This window comes from Saimiri boliviensis, chromosome 2, assembly GCF_048565385.1.
Source record: "Saimiri boliviensis isolate mSaiBol1 chromosome 2, mSaiBol1.pri, whole genome shotgun sequence".
In the NCBI taxonomy this organism is placed as follows: Eukaryota; Metazoa; Chordata; class Mammalia; order Primates; family Cebidae; genus Saimiri; species Saimiri boliviensis.
The window spans coordinates 36,621,471-36,643,189 of record NC_133450.1 but is presented as its reverse complement, the minus strand read 5'-3'; the positions used below and the strand labels follow the sequence as shown (position 1 = coordinate 36,643,189).

At 36.9% G+C, this 21,719-nt stretch overlaps 1 protein-coding gene across 15 annotated transcripts in view; it reads left to right on the top strand.

Moving 5' to 3' along the window:
* Window positions 1–21,719, top strand: part of GPHN (gephyrin) — a 664,399-nt gene that overhangs the window by 582,310 nt on the left and 60,370 nt on the right. For all 15 annotated transcript variants that reach the window (XM_003924444.4, XM_010335175.3, XM_010335173.3 and 12 more), the window contains one exon: window positions 8,142–8,263. In XM_003924444.4, coding sequence (XP_003924493.1) covers window positions 8,142–8,263 — 122 coding nt within the window. The remainder of the gene's footprint in view (window positions 1–8,141; window positions 8,264–21,719) is intronic.

The window sequence follows — 21,719 nt, the reverse complement described above, 5'->3', positions numbered from 1 at the left end:
TTTGGTTAGAGCAAAAGAATAGACTATTTTATTTTGCTAATGGAGAGCTAAATCAGCATTCCAGATGTGCTTACTTCCAAGGATACAGGTACTAGTCATTTCTCAAAATTATCAGTTGACAGAAAACAAGCATTCTTTTTAATTTTATCTACATAGTGATGATTTTAATATCCTTAGGACCAAATAACACTATATTTAGCATCAGAAATAAATTTCTGTTAAACTGGCTGACTCATTGAACCATTCTCTTTTACTTACATGCTTTGTGCATCAAGTACGTTCATGGAGTTTGAGAAAGCAAAACAGAATTAGCACACTCATGGCCCAGGCATGGTGCCTTATACCTGTAATTCCAACACTTAGGGAGGATCAGTTGAGACTAGGAGTTCAAGACCAGCCTGGGCAACATAGTGGGACCCTACCTTTACTGAAAAATTAAAAATAGCTGTGCATGGTAGCACATGCCTATAGTCCTAGCTACTGGGGAGGCTGAGGAGGAAAGATCACTTGAACCCAGGAATTCAAGGCTGCAGTAAGCTATGATGGCACCACTGCACTCCAGCCTGGGTGAAAGAGTAAGACCCTTTCTCAAAATAAAGTAAAATAATAATTAACACACGCATAAATAACTATTTAGTTAATAGGAAACTTTGTGCTATATGGCTCATATTTCTCTCTCATGAGACCAGCTTTTGTAGGGCTGGAGTCATTCTCTCAATTACCCCACAGAGCATATTGTTAGTTGTTTTTTTTTTAAGCCACCCTTTACACTCAATTAAAACTATTTACTGGAAGTAGGCTAAGGTGATGGTATGAGAATAGAGATGGTACTTGTATCATGAAATCTAGGGAAGAGTTTGTAATCTTACTTCCCTGCCCCCATAGAGCTTACTATTCTTGAAGAGTCTTTGACTAGTTCTGTATGACTCATTCCCCTACTTAAACAGGCCTGTTATATTAAAGTATACCACAGTTTTCCAAGGGAATAATGCTTCTAAATTCTATAATCTCTGGTCCCATATAGCTCAACATTCCTCCCTTTTTCCCATTCAGTTAGTTTTTATTATGACTCTGTAGGTTAGTTTTGTTCAACAGATAATTGGGTACCTCTGTGCCAGACATTATAGTGTAAATTCATGATAAAAGAGATAAATAAAGCATATTATCTCTCCTGAAGGCTTGAGATTCACAAACACCCAGAAAACAATAGCAAAAAAAAAAAATCATTTATTTTCAGAAAGGGCAAAAGAAATTGCACTTAATGTGGCAAGGCCATAATTTACCCAATCACAGTACAAACTTCCCTTAAGTATTGGTTTTAGTTTCCTTTGATACATATGGTTTCTGGCCAGGCAAGGTGGCTCACACCTGTAATCCCAGCATTCTGGGAGGCCGAGGCAGGCAGATCACTTGAGATCAAGAGTTTGAGACAAGCATCGCAAACATGGCAAAACACTGTCTCTACTAAAAATATAAAAAATTTAGCTGTATATGGTGGGTATGCCTGTAGTCCCAACTACTTGGGAGGCTGAGGCAGGAGAATTTCATGAACCCAGGAAGCAGAAGTTTCAGTGAGCTGAGATCATGCCACTGCACTCCAGCCTGGGTGACAGAGCGAGACTCCCTCTCAAAAAAAAAAAAAAAAAAAAAGATATATATGCTTTCACATATGTCCACTTCTTGATCTCATATGACATATTGGTAGGCAGGACAGTTGCCTTGGCAACCCAAAGAATGCCGTACAAGATGTCTATGTATACTTCTTAAAATCTGCCCAGTATTTTGTTGCTGTATGAGCTTGTTAAAGACCAGGAAATTTTCAAAATTGGGGATATATTTATCAACTATAGCTAATATGGAATAGCTGGTTTACATATTTGTTGATTTCAACAAACTGTGCATATTAAAATTTAGATATGCAACCTGTGGTGGTTCATGCCTGTAATCCTGACACTTTGGGAGGCTGAGATGGTTGGATCACTTGGAAGCTAGGAGATTAAGACCAGCCTGGACAACATGGCAAAACCCTGTCTCTAGAAAAAAATACAACAATAAGCCAGACGCAATGGTATGCCCCTGTAGTGTCTGCTACTCAAGAGGCTGAGACAGAGATTGCAGTGAGCAATGACCATACCACTACACTACAGCCTGGGAGACAAAGCAGGACCCTGTCTCAAAAAAAAAAAAAGAAAAAAGAAAAAAAAAAAGAGAAGAAGAAAGGGTTGGGGGAGAGAGAGAGAGTGAGAAAGAGAGAAAAAGGAAGGAAGGAGAGAGAGAGAAAAATAAAAATAGCAGTGTATACTGCTCAGGAGATGGGTACACCAAAATCTCACTAATCACCACTAAAGAACTTATTCATGTAACCAAATACCACCTATTCCCCAAAAAGCTATTGAAATAATTTTTTTTTAAAAGGAAAACTCGTTCAGAATAAAAAAAGAAAGAAAGAGTCTTGCCATTTTGCCCAAGCTGGCCTTAAACTTCTAGGCGCAAGTGATCCTCCCACCCCAACTTCCCAAGCAGCTGACACTACAGGCTCATGCTACCGTAGCTGCTTCACAGGACAGTTTTAAGCCAAAATTATTAAACCAGTCAAATCTGTCCAGTCATCTTAATGGAAATATTATGTTAATTATTTTCTAATATAATTTGTAAACCTCTGTTTTTCCAAAACAAATTCTTAAAGACTCCTTAAATTATGTTTAAAAGCTCTGAATGTTTCTCTTCCCTTCTTATCTTATAACCTAGTAAGCAAGGCAATTAGCTTAACTCTCAGTTAAACCTCTTTTTTCCCCCCAGAGTTTTATTAAAAGCTATTTGGAGCAGCAACATGCTTCATCAGAGCTCATTGACTTTTCTCCCTCTTTTTGTGTTAGACCTATTTATCTGAACTATCTGGTATTCTAAGGTATGTCCATAATAGCCAGAATTGAATTTTGATCAATTAAAACGTTAAGCTTCCAGAAGACAGAGAAAGAAAGTGAAATGATTACCACAGATATGTAAAGATCTGACCACTATAAATGTCTAATCATCTTCTCTTTGAAAAGAAGGGAAAAGTCTTAAATGCAAGCAAACCCATTTCAATACATGAGAAAGAAAGGGAGAGTCATTACAACCAGTTCAAACAATGTCTTAGGCCCTTGATAATTCCCTCAAGACTATCAGATTAATTAAGTCTCCAAAAGTACTTTTAAGTGAATAATTATAGTTATATCAAAAGTACTTCAAAATGGCCGCTGCAATTCCAAGTTGTCCTTGATGAAATTATGCCTTTTAGAAAGATCAATTTGTGAAAGAAAAAACAGAGACCAGAGTTATGCCTGGAGATAGTGCAAGTTTATTATTAAATGAACCTATGAATTCATTAGCTAATGGTCATTCAAAAGGGAAAAATAAAGGTTGGACCCCTGACAGCTAACTCTAAAAATCAACAAGCTAGAATTGGTAGAGAGGAAATTTCTTCCAAAGCCAGTTTCTCATAGGCAAAACTAAGAGAAGTTCTTATAGGCACACAACAATATGGCCAATTGACAGATAGGATGGCCAGTTTCAAATCAACACTTTAGCAGACCTTTAATAAGAAAAACAAAAATTAGTATACATGGAATCAGATAACCAAATAGTTCTGGAAACCTTATATTTATAACAAAATCAATGTCAGCTGTCTTTTGGAGTTCAACAAAAAAGGATCAGACCTCAAAACAAGGGCTGAAATTATCTAAGCATCATAGACAAGGAATCCGCCAACCAAAAAGGCTCAAAAGACCTCACTGAAATACAGTATAACCAATAATAAAACTGGTGGCAAGGTTTCCTGCCCATGTCTTGATAGGATTTTCGTAATACCAAAATCCTAATACAAAGACCACCAGGGAACCCTGTTAATCATACAAAATGGTTATATTAAAGTTTCTGAGCAAAAGAAAACATCACCTTGACAATGTTGGGGAGGAAAAAATAATATTTCCTCTACCCTTAAGAGTTCTTACCTGTGACCTCTATAAAAGACATACTAACAATAACAACAACTACAAAAAAAAAAAAAAACACAGAAGTTATTTAACATGTATGTGTGACATTTTAAGTAATTTCAGTGCATTTTAAGTAATTTCAAAAAAATACAGAATTAAATGGAAGAGTATAAGGCTAAATATACTAGAATAAACTCACAATTTTCCCTTTTAAAACTGAATTTTATTTTCTGTTATACTTCCAGTTTTCTTGGGAATGATGTGACATCTTGGGAATAATCATCTCCCACGTATACATGGGGGGAGATACCCAAAGGAAAATTAGTAACTCCTGAAGTGATGGCTGAGAAGTCTGGCTTAAATAACATCTTCAAAATTAAAAAACAACAAAACAAAACAAAAATAGCATCTTCAGCAAAGAAATAATACATTCTTGGAGAAGTGATGAGACACACAAAAAAGTAAAAGGACCTTGAGTCTCTAGGGCCGGCAATTTGTGGGAAAGCAAATATATGGGAAACTAATGATAGATTAAAGGCTAGTTAATAAAGTTTGATATATAAATTCCTCTGGTGCCATCTGCAGGCTAAGTGTCCAAAGATTTATCCCTCTTGGGGGTCGGGGAAGATAGGTTTGTTAACTTATGTCCTACTTTTAGGCAAATAGGAGAAAGGCAGAGACCTTTTCTTATATTTTTCTTCTTGGCACCTTCAGCTCAAAAATAATTGTTATGCCAAAGTGGCATATTTGGGGATGGCATATTCTGCTACCCTTCAACAGAGGCTCAGTGATGTTTCACAACTGGGAAGTCATAAAATTTTATGAGGGTGTTTATAGGATTTTGAGGACTAGGGTTGATCATGGAGTAGTTTTAAGGTAGAAGTTATTAAGCAAGGTCTAGGCAGAGACTGGTCAGAATCTGTAAGATAGGCAAATCAATACTTTAGCAGACCTTTAGTAAGAAAAACAAAAAATAGTATACATCCAATCAGATAACCAAACAATTCTGGAATTGGTGGATCACAATCCGTCTTATCTTCAGAGCATATGAGTCCATGTGGAGTTACTGTTAAAACAAGTTGTCCATGAGCTTATCTTAAAGTATATAGATCTGAACAAGCTTGTATTAAAAGCAATTTAACTTAGGTAGTTCAAGTTACATATCTCAGTTTAGTACAGTTTAGCTGTTATGCAAATAATGGTATAGTTTTGCAAGTTGAGGTTTCTGTTTTATTTCTCAGAAGGAAATAGTTTATAGGCAAGGCAGCCAGTTATAAGGCTTTCACAGAAATTTAGGCATAGTATAATGAATGCTTAGAATTGTTTTGGAAGTTGGTAAGAGAGTGAATGAAAATGTAGGGCCTAGGAAGAGATGGATTAAAATATTCTTAATGATTGAGGCCTTTGGAAAGAGTGGCCTGCAAAGGAGAAAAAGAGAATTAAATGTTTAAAAAGTGGAAAGATAGTGGCTGGGTGTGGTGGCTCACACCTCTAATCCAAGCACTTTGGGAGGCTGAGGCAGGTGGATAACCTGAGGTCAGGAGTTCAAGACCAGTCTGGCCAACATGGCAAAACCCTGTCTATACTAAAAATGCAAAAATTAGCTGGGTGTGGTGGCATGCACCTGTAGTCCCAGATACTCGGGAGGCTGAGGCAGGAGGATTGCTTGAACCCAGAAGGCAGAGGTTGCAGTGAGCTGAGAATGCACCACTGCACTCCAGCCTGTGTGACAGAGTAAGACTCAATCTCAAAAAAAAAAAAAAAAAAAAGGTGGGAAGATAGTGGCACCATTGATAGTACCAAAAATAGGAAATTGAACTTGGTGACTTGATATGGAGATGATGGGTTATGTTTTGTTTTACTTTGTTTTTCTTTTGAAACTCTAATAAATTTCAGACATCATTCCCAAGATGACTGGAAGTATAACAGAAAATAAGATTCAGTTTTAAAAGGGATAGTTGTGAGTTTATTCTAGTATATTTAGTCTCATACTCTTCTATTTAATTCTGTATTGTTTTCTTTGAAATTACTTAAAATGTACTGTAAATCCTACACCATCATTTAACTAGCTATTATTTCATTATGTCAATTTTACAGACAAATAACTGGTTCTCCAGTAATCCCTACTTATCTGTTATTCTGGAACTGTTTGCAGCAAAATAACAGAGAAAAACATGAATAGTAAAGAAAACACCCTGATAACAGAGGAATCTTACTTAGTTAATAGTCAGCACCCTGCTTTGAAAAAAAATGATATAACCAGTTTTCTTTCTAAAGCAACTGGGTTGATTAATGGAGTTAAAGAGCTGCAAGCCTTGCCCCTTATAAAATGATAATCACTTGAATAACTGTGTATTAATTAAGATCAGAAAAGTTCATCTATATTAGCATTGCAATAGCAATTTTCTAAGCACTGCCAGTGAGTAAGAATGAAAGTGGGTTGCAATGTCACATGGCATCTGATTAAGTTAAATTAGTACAGTATTTGAAGGGAAGACTCCCTTGTGACACTGAATAAGATGGTCAGAGTTTTCCTGTAGTGTATTGGAAGGGGACAGTTGGTTGCAAAACTACTACTTTTCCAATATAAAGTCAAAAGTTTGGCCACATAATATCAGTAATGAGTTTGAAGGAAGATTAGGGACTTGTGGTTACTGTTTGGGAGAATTCATATATGAAGCTCTGGTGTTGGCCATATTAGTATCTTAAACATTTTAAATGTTCAGGCTTGCCTTTAACCTTCTAAATTAGTAGTCCCGGTTTTCTCACTTCAAATAAGTACTTTTTTTTAACTTTATAATTTCTGAAATCAAAGCATATCTTAAAACTGTTACATAAATTGCTGTAAGAATGTGTGTGCGCTAAGGACCCCTTACTCTTAGGCATTTTATAATTTAACAGTCTTTGTTCACATTATAAACTAGTTTCATCTGTACTAGCATATAGGGGTAACAATATGAGAACAATTGGGAGGAAAGTAGGTGTTCTTTCAACATCATATGTCATGAAAAGGAAAAGGAAAGGAAAGAGAATCACATTTATTGTACATTTATCTGCATAAATTGAGTGTTCATTATCTCAATGCTAACAATTACCTTGCAAAGTAGTTATTATTACTATATTTTATAAATGAGAAAATTAAGACAAAGAATTTTGTAAGCTTGAATTTGAACCATGTTTTAACCCAAAGCTCTTCCAACTGTACAATCTGACTACCTCATTGGAACATCCTAAGATAAAATAAGCTGCTTTAATTTTCTTCATAGACATAGTAGGTATTAAATCTCTAAAGGTTAATTCAGTTCAGAATAATGGAATTGTGTGTACATGTAGCTAAGTATTAAGTTTGCTAGTATCAGAGACAAAACATCTGTCGTCTTCTCCTTCATGTAAGCTTAACTTCTTTGATACTGTTGACCCCACTTCAGGAAATAGACCAAAAAGTTTGAAAGAAAGGATAAACAATTATTCTGTTCAAACTTAAGGATATCATGTCACACAATGTATACCTTAAATATTCCCAATGAAAGACAAATTGAAAAATAATATTGGGAGAAAAAAAGATAATTGTTTTATTTAGTTTGGCCCAGTATCTCCAGAGCATTATTGTCCAATTGGAGCGAAACCTGGTAGGATATTTGGCCTGCAGTTCCATCACCAGTGAAATTTCTGAGTGTTTTTTGACTTCTTTGAACATTTTCTCATCCACCTATAATTTCGATATTTATTTAACTGACACAAGAACAGAAAATTAAACACTGCATGGTATCATTCATAGGCGAGTGTTGAACAATTAGAACACGTGGACACAGGGAGGTGAGCATCACACACTGCAGTCAGTTGTCAGGGACTAGGGGAGGGACAGCAGGGGGTGGGGAGGGATAACATGGGGAGAAATACCAGATATAGGTGATGGGGGTAGGAAGGCAGCAAACCACTTTGCCATGTATGTACCTATGCAACAATCCTGCATGATCTGTACATGTACCCCAGAACCTAAAGTGCAATTAAAAAAAAAAAAAGATCCTTTGGGCATTCACCTTCAAAATGCCAGATACTATTGTAGGTGTTAGATGTGCTACACTCTGTTTAGTAGATCTTTTTTTATTGGAAATATGCGACATTATCTTAATAGAATAATTTGTGGTGGTTTTTTTGGCTTTGTAGCTGCTAAATCCTGAAGATGACCTTTTACCAGGGAAGATTCGAGACAGCAATCGTTCAACTCTTCTAGCAACAATTCAGGAACACGGTTACCCCACAATCAACTTAGGTATTGTAGGAGACAAGTAAGTGTTGGATGTTATTCTGGAAAGTTTTTATTGTACTAATACGAGTTTTTGGAGTACTCAATACATGGAGTTCCTGCTAAAGAGAGAGAAACTTAATGTCATAATTTTCACTTACCTCATTCTTCAGAACCCAAAGAATTATGGAGGTATCTGTGTCCTTTAGAGATAAAGATTTCTTGGAATGCCTCTGAAAACAAGAGAAATACTTTACTTTCCTATAGGTGTGTTAGATTTCATAGGACTTTTTTGTAATAGTGTTGGCTTTATCCCATTGGAGCTGATGGTGATGGCATTATTCTGATTCACATTTTTACCTCTTTCAAGAAAGACAAGAAAAACATAGGTAAGAAGAGAAAATAAGATTGTCAAAATTAGCACTACTTAATTATTTGAAGTTTAAGTACAATTTTTTCTATGACTTCTGTATTGGTTTTTGTATCTTTATGTAACCTGTTTCTCCTGGCTTCACCTACTTGAAAGTGCAAAGGGAAGTACATTGACTATAATTACTCATCTTTAAGAGCATATTACTCCCATCTACTGAATTAACTCAGCTCTCTGCTACATTTTCTGTGAATCTCCAGTGCTGTCTCACATGTGATCAAAAGCAAGTCTAAGCTTTCTGAACATCATGCAACATCTGAACAGTATCATGCAACACTGTTACCTGGCTATCTTTCAGACTCTTTCCAGTTCAATAGAGCTACACCTGCTTTTAGTAATACTCAAACATCAACCCAGTGGAGACAAGGCTAAGAGACAGATCTGAGTGATAAATACCCATGATGTATCCATCACCCATAATCCCCTTTCTCTCTTATCACTACCTCATCACTGAGTAGACCTCATTAAGCATGGATCTTTCTTCCCTTATGATGAGTACCTTCCCAAAACTCAAATGTGCTTCTGAAGAGTTTCTGACCTACCATTCATAAGGTATGCTTTGACAAGGCATGCTATGAACTTTATCTTAGGCTCAAACTGGACACAGTCTAAAACTAAGCTTGTCCAGGCCAGGCGCAGTGGCTCATGCCTATAATCCCAACACTTTGGTAGGCCAAGGTGGACAGATTGCTTGAGACCAGCCTGACTAACATGGAAAAACCCCATCTCTACTAAAAATTTAAAAAATTAGCTGGTGTGATGGATCATGCCTGTAATCCCAGCTACTTGGGAAGCTGAAACATAAGAATCACTTGAGCCTGGGAGGTGGAGGCTGAAGTGAGCTGATACCGCAACACTGCACCCCAGCCTGGGCAACAGTGAGACTCTGTCTCAAAAAATAAATAAATAAACAAATAAACTAAGCTTCTCCAACCCTTGGCCCATGGGCCACATACAACCCAGAACAGCTTTGAATGTGGCTGAACACAAATATGTAAACATTCTTTTTTTTTTTAATATGTAAACATTCTTAAAACATTATTAGATTTTTGTTTGTTTGTTTGTTTGTTTGTTTTTAGCTCATGAGCTATCATTAGTGTATTTTATGTGTGGCCCAAGACAATTCTTCTTCTTCTAATTTGGCCCAGGGAAGCCAAAAGATTGGACACCCCTGGTCTAAACCTTGGACACAGCACCTTCCCAGTAACCTGAAAGGTAGTGGCTTTTATGTCATGTAACCTTTTGAAGTTCTCTTCTTTCCTTCTGATTTTTTTTTTCTTTCTCTGAGGTCACTGGAGTAGAAGTTGATGCATTTTCAAATGTAAATACAAATTAAAATCTTCACCATTCGTATTTACATGGATGTTTAGTTCTAAAGAAGTTTGGCTGGAAGTGGTGGCTCACGCCTGTAATCCCAGCGCTTTGGGAAGCCAAGGCAGGCAGATCACTTGAGGTCAGGAATTCAAGACCAGTCTGGTCAACATAGTAAAACCCGTCTCTACTAAAAATACAAAAGTTAGCTGCCAGGAGGCAGAGGTTGCAGTGAGCTCAGATTACACCATTGCACTGCAGCCTGACTAACAGAGTAAGATTCCATCTCAAAAAAAAAAAAAAAAAGTTCATCAGTAAGTAACCAGCCAACTTAGAGCCCATGCTAGTAGAGCTAGCATACAGGTTACCTAGCATCACCCTCTCCAGGGTCCCTAGTCCTAGGAAGGAAATAGAAATAACCTACTTTAGAAAAAAAAAAAAGGAAGGAAAGGGAAAAACATAGCCAGTTATTTGAATTTGGGCCTGAGCAGTAACCTATCCTTTCAGATACAAGTACCTAAAAACTATCCTATGCAGATATAGCTTTTTCAAAGACCAAAATCAGCCTCTCAGAAGAGATGGGATAAATCCAAGAGTTTGAAAACACAAAGATAAGGCAAGCAGGCCTGAAACTTCCTGGAACAAACACCAGATTCTTAGGGTTATTTCCCTCCTACCAATGGCTCTGGTCCTACCTCTAAGTGCATTAATGAGCTCTAAGAAATATCAAAAGGGAAAAGGGAACTTTTAAATTATTTTTACTCTAAGTTGTTTGGGACTATAAGTCTGTCCATTCTCCCTCTTACTGTTACACTTTTATATTTTTTAAAAAAAAAGGTTACTTAATATGCTATGTATATTGCCATTATCTTGAAGCACTCTAAAGGCCAAAACATCTTTGAAAGACTAACATGTTGGTATGCTGATATTTGTCTAGGGTCCACAATGTTAATTTATGGTAAATATTTCCTAATAATGTTGGTATAACATTTAACTCCAAAATATACTTTGAAAAAAGTATAAAGAACAACAAAACTATAAACAGGTTAAGGCAATTCAGTGAATGTACAAATCTCTAGTGTATTCCCTTTTCTTTGATAGTAATACCTTATGTCAACCTGAGAACAATTAAAAAAAAAAAAAATGGATGCAAATCTAGGCTTTCTTAGTCTTAGAGTGCCATATTGAAGAGGTCCAGAGTAAATAGTGTAGAATGCAGAGGTGGAATGTGAGAGGAAAGAATTCATAATTGTTCTAATGGAAATCTGTGCTGGAAATTTAGCAAAGAAAACAAGGTATTTAATCTACAATCTATTGATACTCTATGAAGGCTGCCCTCCTTCATTTCTTCTATTTAGCCTTTTGCTAAAGAAAGCAAATATTGTTACACAGAAGCATCTGGGTAAAGCTCTCCAAGGAAACAAGCAGAATCATGGGACAAACTGTACCTGAGGTTTAAAGCAGTGAGAGAATAGCTAAAGAATGTCAGTAAGGGCTGGGCACAGTGGCTCATGCCTATAATCCCAGCACTTTGGGTGACCGAGATGGGTGGATCACCTGAGATCAAGAGTTGAAGACCAGCCTGGTTAACATGGTAAAACCCTGTCTCTACTAAAAATACAAAAATTAGCTAGGTATGGTGGTGCACATCTATAATCCCAGATGCTGGGGAAGCTGAGGCAGGAGAATTGCTTGAACCTGGGAGGCGGAGGTTGCAGTGAGCTGAGATTGGGCCACAGCACTCCAGCCTGGGCAACAAAAGCAAAACTCCATCTCAAAAAAAAAAAAAAAAAAAAGAATGTCAATAAGCACAGAACCGTACTCAATTATGACAGATAAAGGTAGAAAGTGACAGCTCTATTTTTGTCATTAAAACGGATTTGAGTCTGGTTTTTTGGGGGTTTTCTTGTTTGTTTTTGAGATGGAGTCTCACTCTGTACCCAGGCTGGAGTGCAGTGGCACAATCTCGGCTCACTGCAGCCTCCGCCTCTGGGGTTCAAGCCATTCTCCTGCCTCAGCCTCCCAAGTAGCTAGGACTAAAGTTGCATGCCACTATGCCCAGCTAATTTTTGTGTTTCTTAGTAGAGACGGGGTTTCACCATGTTGCCAGGATGGTCTCGATCTCTTGACCTCATGATCCACCCGCCTCGGCCTCCCAAAGTGCTGGGATTACAGACATGAGTCATCGCTCCCAGCCCTGGTTTTCAAATTCTATATGATTCTGTTTCTCAGTTCTTAATTATTTTCCCCTCCCTTAATTTTGACAATCAATGTAAATAGAAGAGTAAGATTTTGTAACTCTTTGAAGTGAGTTGGACTTTGCTTACTATACCTGTTATTTAAAAAGAGTTTAATTTAATAGTACTATGAAGATTACAAGAGGGATGATTCAAATACCTGAAAATTAACAGCTATATTTGAAAATCATTAATTTATAAATATTATATATATATTAAAATACATTTCCTAAGATATGTTTTCTCACACTGTTTGGAACACAGTACTATTGGAGTTCTTACAGTCTTTTACTTTAGAAAGACAGATTTTGAAACCCAGAGATGTTAAGTAACTTGCTCAGCATTATACTACTAGTAGCAGAGATAAAAACTGAATCTAAATTTCCTGAGATTGGCAATCCATAATTCTCTACTATCATTATAAAGACAAGGTATTGTATACCTGTGTACTACTATGGGCTGTATTGATCAGAGAGAGTTTTATGAATCTCTAGTTTCAATCTAGAACTTAAAGAATGAGTATGATTTAGATAGGCAAAGAGAGTGTGTTAATCCAAGTAGGAAACAGAATGAACAAAAGTAGAGATATAGAAACAAATACTGTCTAGAGAATGAGAAATGAACAGCTACTCAGGTTAGTCCAGACTGATTAGAAAAAGAGGTTCAGGTAGAAGGATAAGACAGGTAAATTGTGTAGAAATTTGAAGCCAGATTTTGAAAGGCTTTGCAATTTAGGCAGAACTACCCAATTTAGTTATTTGAAGTTTGGGTGTGTTTTGGTTTTTCTGGGTATCTTTTTGCAGAATTGACATTAAAAAACTATTATTTTTATTATTTTTTATTTATTATACTTTAAATTTTGTGGTACACATGCAGAATGGGCAGGTTTGTTACTTAGGTATACACGTGCCATGGTGGTTTGTTGCATCCATCACCCTGTCATCTACATTAGATATTTCTCCTAATGCCATCCCTCATCCCGATCCCCCACCCCCTGCTATCCCTCTCCTGGCTCCCAACCCCCTAAAAGGCCCCAGCGTGTGATGTTCCCCTTCCTGTGTCCATGTGTTCTCATTGTTCAACACCCACTTATGAGTGAGAACATGTGCTGTTTGGTTTTCTGTTCTTGTCTCAGTTTGCTGAGAATGATGGTTTCCAACTTCATCCATGCCCCTGCAAAGGACATAAACTTACCCATTTTTATGGCTGAATAGTATTCCATGGTGCGTATGTGCCACATTTTCTTTATCCAGTCTATCATTGATGGGCATTTAGGTTGGTTCCAGGTCTTTGCTATTGTAAACAGTGCTGCAGTAAACGTACATGTGCATGTGTCTTTATAATAGAATGATTGATAATCCTTTGGGTATATAGCCAGTAATGGGATTGCCGAGTCAAATGGTATTTCTATTTCTAGATCCTTGAGGAATCGCCACACTGTCTTCCACAACAGTTAAACTAATTTGCACTCCCAACAGTGTAAAAACATTCCTATTTCTCCACATCCACTCCACGTTCAGTCTGGCCTAACCTGAGTAGCTGTTCATTTCTCATTCTCTAGACACTATTTGTTTCTACATTTCTACTTTTGTTCATTCTGCTTCCTGCTTGGATTAACACACACTCTTTTCCTATGTAAATCCTACTCATTCTTTAAGTTCTAGCTAGAAACTAGAGATTTATAAAACTCTTTCTGACCAATCCAGCCCATAGTAATACACAGGTATACGATACCTGGTTTTTTAATGATCGCCATTCTAACTGGTGTGAGATGGTATCTTAGTGTGGTTTTGATTTGCATTTCTCTAATGACCAGTGATGATGAGCTTTTTTCATATGTTTGCTGGCTGCATAAATGTCTTCTTTTGAAAAGTGTCTGTTCATATCTTTTGCCCACTTTTTGATGGGGTTGTTTTTTTCCTGTAAATTTGTTTAAGTTCTTTGTAGATTCTGGATATTAGTCCTTTGTCAGATGAGTAAATTGAAAAAATTTTTTCCCATTCTTTTGGTTGCCAGTTCACTCTGATTATAGTTTCTTTTGCTGTTCAGAAGCTCTTAAGTTTAATTAGATTCTATTTGTCTATTTTGGCTCTTGTTGCCATTGCTTTTGGTGTTTTAGTCATGAAGTCCTTGCCTATACCAATGCCCTGAATGGTGTTGCTTAGATTTTTTCTAGGTTAGGTCTTACGTTTAAATCTTGAATCCATCTGGAGTTAATTTTTGTATAAGGTGTAAGGAAGGGATCCAGTTTTACCTTTCTGCATATGGCTACTCAGTTTTCCCAATACCATTTATTAAATTGGGAATCCTTTACCCATTGCTTGAAAAATGATTATTTTCAAAAGATCAATTGACCTAGATTTATCATATAAGTTAATGACGGAGACTGGAAATAAGGAGAACAATACAATTTGTTTGTTCATTGATTAGTCAGTCACCAGGAAGTATTGATTGTTTACCTGTGGATCATCTGGAAATCTTATTGAAAATGTTGATTATACTTCAACAAATCTGGGGTGGGCTGAGATTTTGCATATCTAACAAGCTCCAAAATGATACCAGACTGCAGGTCTGTGGATCACAGGAAGTATTAAGGATATAGTAAGATCAGTCATGCTTCTCCTATGAATTTTAAGCCAAAGGCTATTGAAGATACAAAATTGAAACAGATGTGGATCTTGCTTTTGAGGAATTACAGATTCCTAGTAGTAAAAATATTTTAGAAGTTTCCAGAATGTAAACTCAAATTTGGAACTAGAATTACAAAGAAAGAGATTAAATAAAGAGAAATATTGAAGATTATTTATTACATAGAAGAGAGCAGTGTCACTGCTGAATTATCTTTGGATTACAAAGCCTCAAAATGGTATGTGTATATAAACACAAAATACCTAGAAAACCAAGCTGTTAGGCCTTTTTACCACCGTTTTATATTCCTGAGTAGCAACAAACTATTTCCATATCTTCACATCCTCCACTCAAAATCTATTCTTTCTTAGCTTTTATAGCTCTTTTTCCTATGCTCGTTCCCTAAATATAGGTCTTCCCATGGCTTACCCTTGGCTTTCTGTCCTTTGCATTCCATATGCTAATGAATAACTACCAAATCTGATATCCCCAGCTCAAATATGAAACTAGTAAAGCCTAGATATTCTGAATTGACACAAATTATGTGAGTTTATATACTTTTAAGCAGAATCCTATTTCTACTTTTTTCCCAATACATTTTATTTGAAAAAAGCAAGTTGCAGAATAATATATTTAATTTTATCTCACATTGAATAGCAACTGAACAAATATGTATTTATAAGTACGGTATATGCATGGAATAATATTTATACATAGAAATACCATATATATCCAACTGTTATTTCTGATAGTAAGATTTTGCATATTCGGTAGAAGTAAGAGACTTAAAAGTGGTGATGAGGGCCAGGCATGGTGGCTCATGCCTGTAATCCCAGCACTTTGGAAGGTAGAGGAGGATGGATCATGAGGGCAGGAGTTCAAGACCAGCCTGGCCAACATAGTCAAACCTGTCTTTACTAAAAATACAAAAATTAGCTGGGTGTGGTGGTGGGCACCTGTAGTCCCAGCTGTTCAGGAGGCTGAGGCAGGAGAATCACTTGACCCTGGGAGGCAGAGGTTTTAGTGAGCCAAGATCACGCCACTGCACTCCAGCCTGGCAACAGATCAAGACTTTGTCTAAAAAAAAAAAAAAGAAAGAAAGAAAGAAAGAAACGAAAGAAAGAAGTCTTAAAAAAGAAGCAAACAGAAATCAGGTGGATCACCCGAGATTAGGAGTTTGAGACCAGCCTGACCAACATTGTGAAATCCCATCTCTACTAAAGAAATAAAAAATTGGGCCGGGCGCGGTGGCTCAAGCCTGTAATCCCAGCACTTTGGGAGGCTGAGGTGGGTGGATCACGAGGTCAAGAGATCGAGACCAACCTGGTCAACATGGTGAAACCCCGTCTCTACTAAAAATACAAAAAATTAGCTGGGCATGGTGGCGCGTGCCTGTAATCCCAGCTACTCAGGAGGCTGAGGCAGGAGAATTGCCTGAACCCAGGAGGCGGAGGTTGCGGTGAGCCGAGATCGCGCCATTGCACTCCAGCCTGGGTAACAAGAGCGAAACTCCATCTCAAAAAAAAAAAAAAAAAAAGAAATAAATAAAAAATTGGCCACGCACAGTGGCTGTAATCCTGCCTTGGTTGTGCAGTGCCTTTCTATTCCTTATACTCAAATGCATTCTTTATATATTTACATATTTTTGACTTTTAAAATTTTAGATGCAGGAGGTGATGTGCAAGTTTTTTACATGGGTATATTGTGTGATGCTGTTTTGGGTATTAATGGTTACCTCACCCAGGTACTGAGCATAGTACCCAATAGTTAGGTTTTAAGCCCCTTACCCTCTTTTCTCTTTCCCTCCTCTGGTAGTTCCCAGTGTCTATTGTTGCCATCTTTATGTTCATGAGTACCCAGTGTTTAGCTTCCACTTATAAGTAAGAATATGCCGTATTTGGGTTTTTGTTCCTGCCTTAATTCACTTAAGATAATGGCCTCCAGCTGCATTCATGTTATTGCAGAGGACACGATTTCATTCTTTTCTATGGCTATGTAGTATTCCATTATGTATATGCACCACATTTTCTTTATCCAATCCACCATTGAAGAGCATTCTGTGTCTCTGCTATTGTGAATAATGCTGCAATGAACATAAGGGTGATTGTGTCTTTTTGGTATGACAATATGTTTTCTTCTGGATATATACCCAGTGCTGGGATTGCTGGGTTGATTGGTAGTTCTCATTGTTTGAGAAATCTCCGAACTGCTTTCCACAGTAGCTGAACCAGTTTACACTCCCACCAACAGTCTGTAAGCATTCTCTTTTCTCTGCAGCCTCACCAGCATCTATTATTTATTTGCTTTTTAATAATAGCTATTTGGACTGGTATGAGATGGTCTCTCACTGTGGTTTTGATTTGTATTTCTCTATGTATATGTTGAATGACCATATCCCTAAACATATGTTCATAATGTTTGTTGGCTGCTTGTATGTCTTCTTTTGAGAAGTGTCTATTCAGGTTGTTGCCATTTTTAATGGATCTAACTTAAATATGGGACAGTAGATGTCCTAGTTTCCTTTTCCCCATGGCCGGTTCAGTAACCTGTTAGCCTCCTTTTGTCCACCTAGACAGCGTGAGCTACTGCAGGGGAAGAGTTGAAGACAAAGAAACTGTAGATAGTTGATAAGTACTGAGTGCTGTATGTGCTAGCCAAGCCAGTTGCGGCCAGAATTTAGTTACTAAGATATTGGTCATTCGTACACATGTATTCTTCTCTGTTAATGCTTTTTTCTTTTCCCTCAGTTTCCTGATAAAATTGCTTTGAGAAGTTGTCGTCTTGTAAGGCTTAACTGAGTCAGGGTTGTTTTCTTTCCCACCAGATAAGCTCCATGAATACTAAGACAAAGTCTAAGTTGGTAAACACTATATCCATAGCACTTAGTGGGAATACATTAGACAGCCCTGCCATCTTTTCCCACAACATTCTGTCTTTCCATGAAAACTAGAAACTTACAATTACAAAATAGTCCAGAAGAATCTTACAGGGCCCCTTCAAAGTAAATCCAAAAGCCTTGACCATAGGAGCAGACTAGTAAGTGTGGTACTGACAGTGGAGTTGCATTCCTAAAGCATATCCCCAAAAAATACACAGTGTAAAGCTGTGTGGCTGGGTGGTTCATTTTATATTTCTGAAGAAAATCTTCTTGGGAGAGATGCCAAACAGAGCTTTTAATTTAGCAAGCTTTTAATTTAAAAAATTGAGGAGCTGCTCTCTCAGGCTTGAAAAGATCTTACAAATTTACTTCTTGAATGTAACAAACTGTAATCATTACCCAAATAGGTAAAATCCATTTGGGGAATTTTTTTTTTAAATAAAGTTCAGCATTAATTGAGTTTATACAATTCCTCAAACTGATTTTAACTATTGAATAAGTATTCAACTTTATGACAGCTCAGCAATATAGCTTCTGAACTGCAAACTTAGACCTTCTAGCCTTTCAAGGCCTGAAGTATAGGCTGTGAAATTCCCATCATTAAGAAGCATTCCCTCTTCTGGAAAACTGCCATCACAGAAGCCTGCTCCACTCAAATCCTGGGCTTGCTTGACTGTGTCATAGATTGGTGTTTTGTATTTATTTCAACTGCCTGCTCTTGCTGCCCTGAATTTGTGAAGCTACCTCTTTATATTAAAGCAAGAAGCAGATGAAGGACAAGTACTGAGATAGAAAATTGGATTCTTAGAAAACTGGCACATTTAGCCGGAATTATCAAGATAGACTTAACAGAACAGTGATTATTTGGGCAAAGCTCAGTGCCTTAGAACCCCCAATTTGTGAACCAAACACATCCTAATTTTTCATCGCTTACCTAATGTTCTTAAAGTAGGAGTTTTCTAATCATCAAGGATAATTTAGATCTTAATTTAATTGGTTCTTGTCATTTTTATAAACTGCCTGCTTTCCTTATGGTAAGAACCTCCTTTTCTGCTTAAAATACAAAGTTTTCATTTTTGAGTCAACATAATAGATACATATTTTTTTCTTTTACTCCTGGCAAGCTGGGACAGACTTATTCTCTGATCATTTTTCAGCAGAGGTTTCTCATTTTCTATTGATTAATAAAGAACATTCTTTCTACCTTAACAAATGTATTTAATGACAAGAGGTTCTTTCCACTCTCAGTGCTAGACTTTTTATGTAGCTGTTATAGTTGCCTTCCTTTATCTTTAAGCATTGCTATTGCAATAGACATTTCTGTTTCTTCTATGAATAACCTCTAGGTATTACTGTAGATTTAGACATTGTTTTCCTACCCCAAACTCATTAAAAAGTAATGTCTTTCAGAAAGCCTGTCCTAATTATCTCAAACCAGTTCTGATAATTCTATCCCACTCACCCTTTTTATCATTTCTTTATATTATATATAAATATTTGATATGTATTTTTTCATTTTAATTATTTGCATTCAACAGATGATATTAATGTCATTGCTTATTTCACTCATTTTTCTAATTTTTTTCATATGTTTTCTGCACTAGCTTATCAACCTAAAGGCAGGAACCATGCTTTCTTCTTTCTTTACATGACTCTATAGTGCCAGAACACCAGTGAGACAGGAAAAGAATGAAATGATGGCTATATGTGTAGTATATAGTTTGATTCCATACATGAAGTAGATACGCAGAATAGATTTGTAGTTAATGAATTTATCTTTAACCTCTGAAGAAACTAGGATATGATTAACATATGTACTCAGCTATTTTTTGATATCCTGGTATGATTAACTGCCAATATTCTTTAATCTACACATTGTAGAACTTTTTCTGTCTGTCATCTTCACTCATATTATAATGATGCAGCCTGCAGTTGATATAACCCATGAAACAGGAAACTAATTAGCAGCTGTTGTCCATCTGTGTGTTTATATTAAATATTAAATATTTTTAAATAAAAATGTATTTGCATTCTGAATAGTCTTTCTGAAATTCATAAATGCTAAACTTCGGTAAATGCCATAAAATTCAAAACCAAGATGGAGCTTTTACCATTTACCTTCATGAGAAAGCAAAAATAATCTTATGCCAGAATCAGGATTATAGTAATTTAAGGAAGATGTAAATTTTAAAAAGAAAAAAAAAAAAATCTTTTTTTTTTTTTTTTTGAGACGGAGTTTCGCTCTTGTTACCCAGGCTGGAGTGCAATGGCGCGATCTCGGCTCACCGCAACCTCCGCCTCCTGGGCTCAGGCAATTCTCTTGCCTCAGCCTCCTAAGTAGCTGGGATTACAGGCACGCACCACCACCCCCAGCTAGTTTTTTGTATTTTTAGTAGAGACGGGGTTTCACCATGTTGACCAGGATGGTCTCGATCTCTCCACCTCGTGATCCACCCACCTCGGCCTCCCAAAGTGCTGGGATTACAGGCTTGAGCCACCGCGCCCGGCCGAAAAAATAATCTTAACTTTTTTACGTTGCTTTGGAATTGAGCCCCCAAAGCAGTCAGATTGAAATCTGAAAAGATGCAGTGTTCAAAAGATGTCATACCCTCTGAATATATTCTTTCATTACAGAAACTGATAAGTACATATAGTTTTGAGAAAGCTATGTTCATTCTCTGACATATTTATTTTGAAACATGCTTCTCCTTTCTCTTTTTCTACCTTTCCATTAAGTTCGTGGTTCTCTGACATGTGATCCAGTTAGAACTCTATAGAATGCTATTATATTGGTAGCCATCTTCCAAGTTGAAAATGAATGTCATGGCTTTAGGAAGAAAAGATATTTTTATTCATTTCACTCAAGTCAAATAAGCAAATGTTCCATAAGGAACATTTCAATAATGAAAGAGAGAAGAGTATTATCTACAAGATGAGTATCAAATTGCAGTGCTCAAGTTGGTTTTTCCCTCTGCGCCTCAGTTGATAGCTGAAGAGAAAATAGTCATTGTGTTTATGTAACTTTCAGTATTTCCATAGAATCACAGTATCTTATTAAAGGAAACTTATGATGTTAGCTAGTCCAAACTTTTACCCAATGGAGGTATTAAGAAAAAACTGCAACAACTTAGCCATTAGGTTTTGGTTTGAATTCTTTTAGTGAGAAAGACCTCTTACTGCCTCTTGAAGTAGCACATTCTATTGTTCGATGGTTGTTAAAGTAAGAATATTTTTCCATTACAATGAGCCAGTCATTCTTCCTGTTTCTTTTATCTGTTAGCCCTAATTCTGCCCTCCAAGCAATGCCAAATAAGTTGGCTCCCTCTTTTACATGATATTTGAATACACAATTGTTACATCTTAATCCTTTCTCAAAGTACTTTATGTTTAGCAGTATCTTTTTTTCATCCCCAGACAATATTATTAGCCTATAATATTATAATTGTAGTAACTAAGCATTATGTATGCCTAAAGCTGCTGTGGATAGACTGACCTGAAATCAGGTTTCATTCAGCTCATTTACTGAGTGCCAACAGTGTGCAAGAATTTGGTGGGGCAATCACAAAGCGTGGATGAAATGAGACCCTGTTTTGTGAGACAGTGGTATATTGCTGTATCATCTTTACAGAGTTTTCTTTTATCACAATTTGTTGCCTCTATACTTTTAACATCAAATCCCCTTTTGACATTAATATTACTACCCCTGCTTTTTTGCTTATTTATATTTGCCTAGTGATTATTTGTTGTTGTTCTTGAGACTGAGTCTTCCTCTCTCTCGCAAGGCTGGAGTGCAGTGGCATGATCTGGGCTCACTGCATCCTCTGCCTCCCAGGTTCACTCGATTCTCCTGCCTCAGCCTCCCTAATAGCTGGGACTACTGGCGTGTGCCACCACGCCCAGCTATTTTTGTACTTTCAGTAGAGACGGGATTTCACCATGTTGGCCAGAATGGTCTCGATCTCTTGACCTTGTGATCTGCCCACCTTGGTCTCCCAAAGTGCTGGGATTACACGCG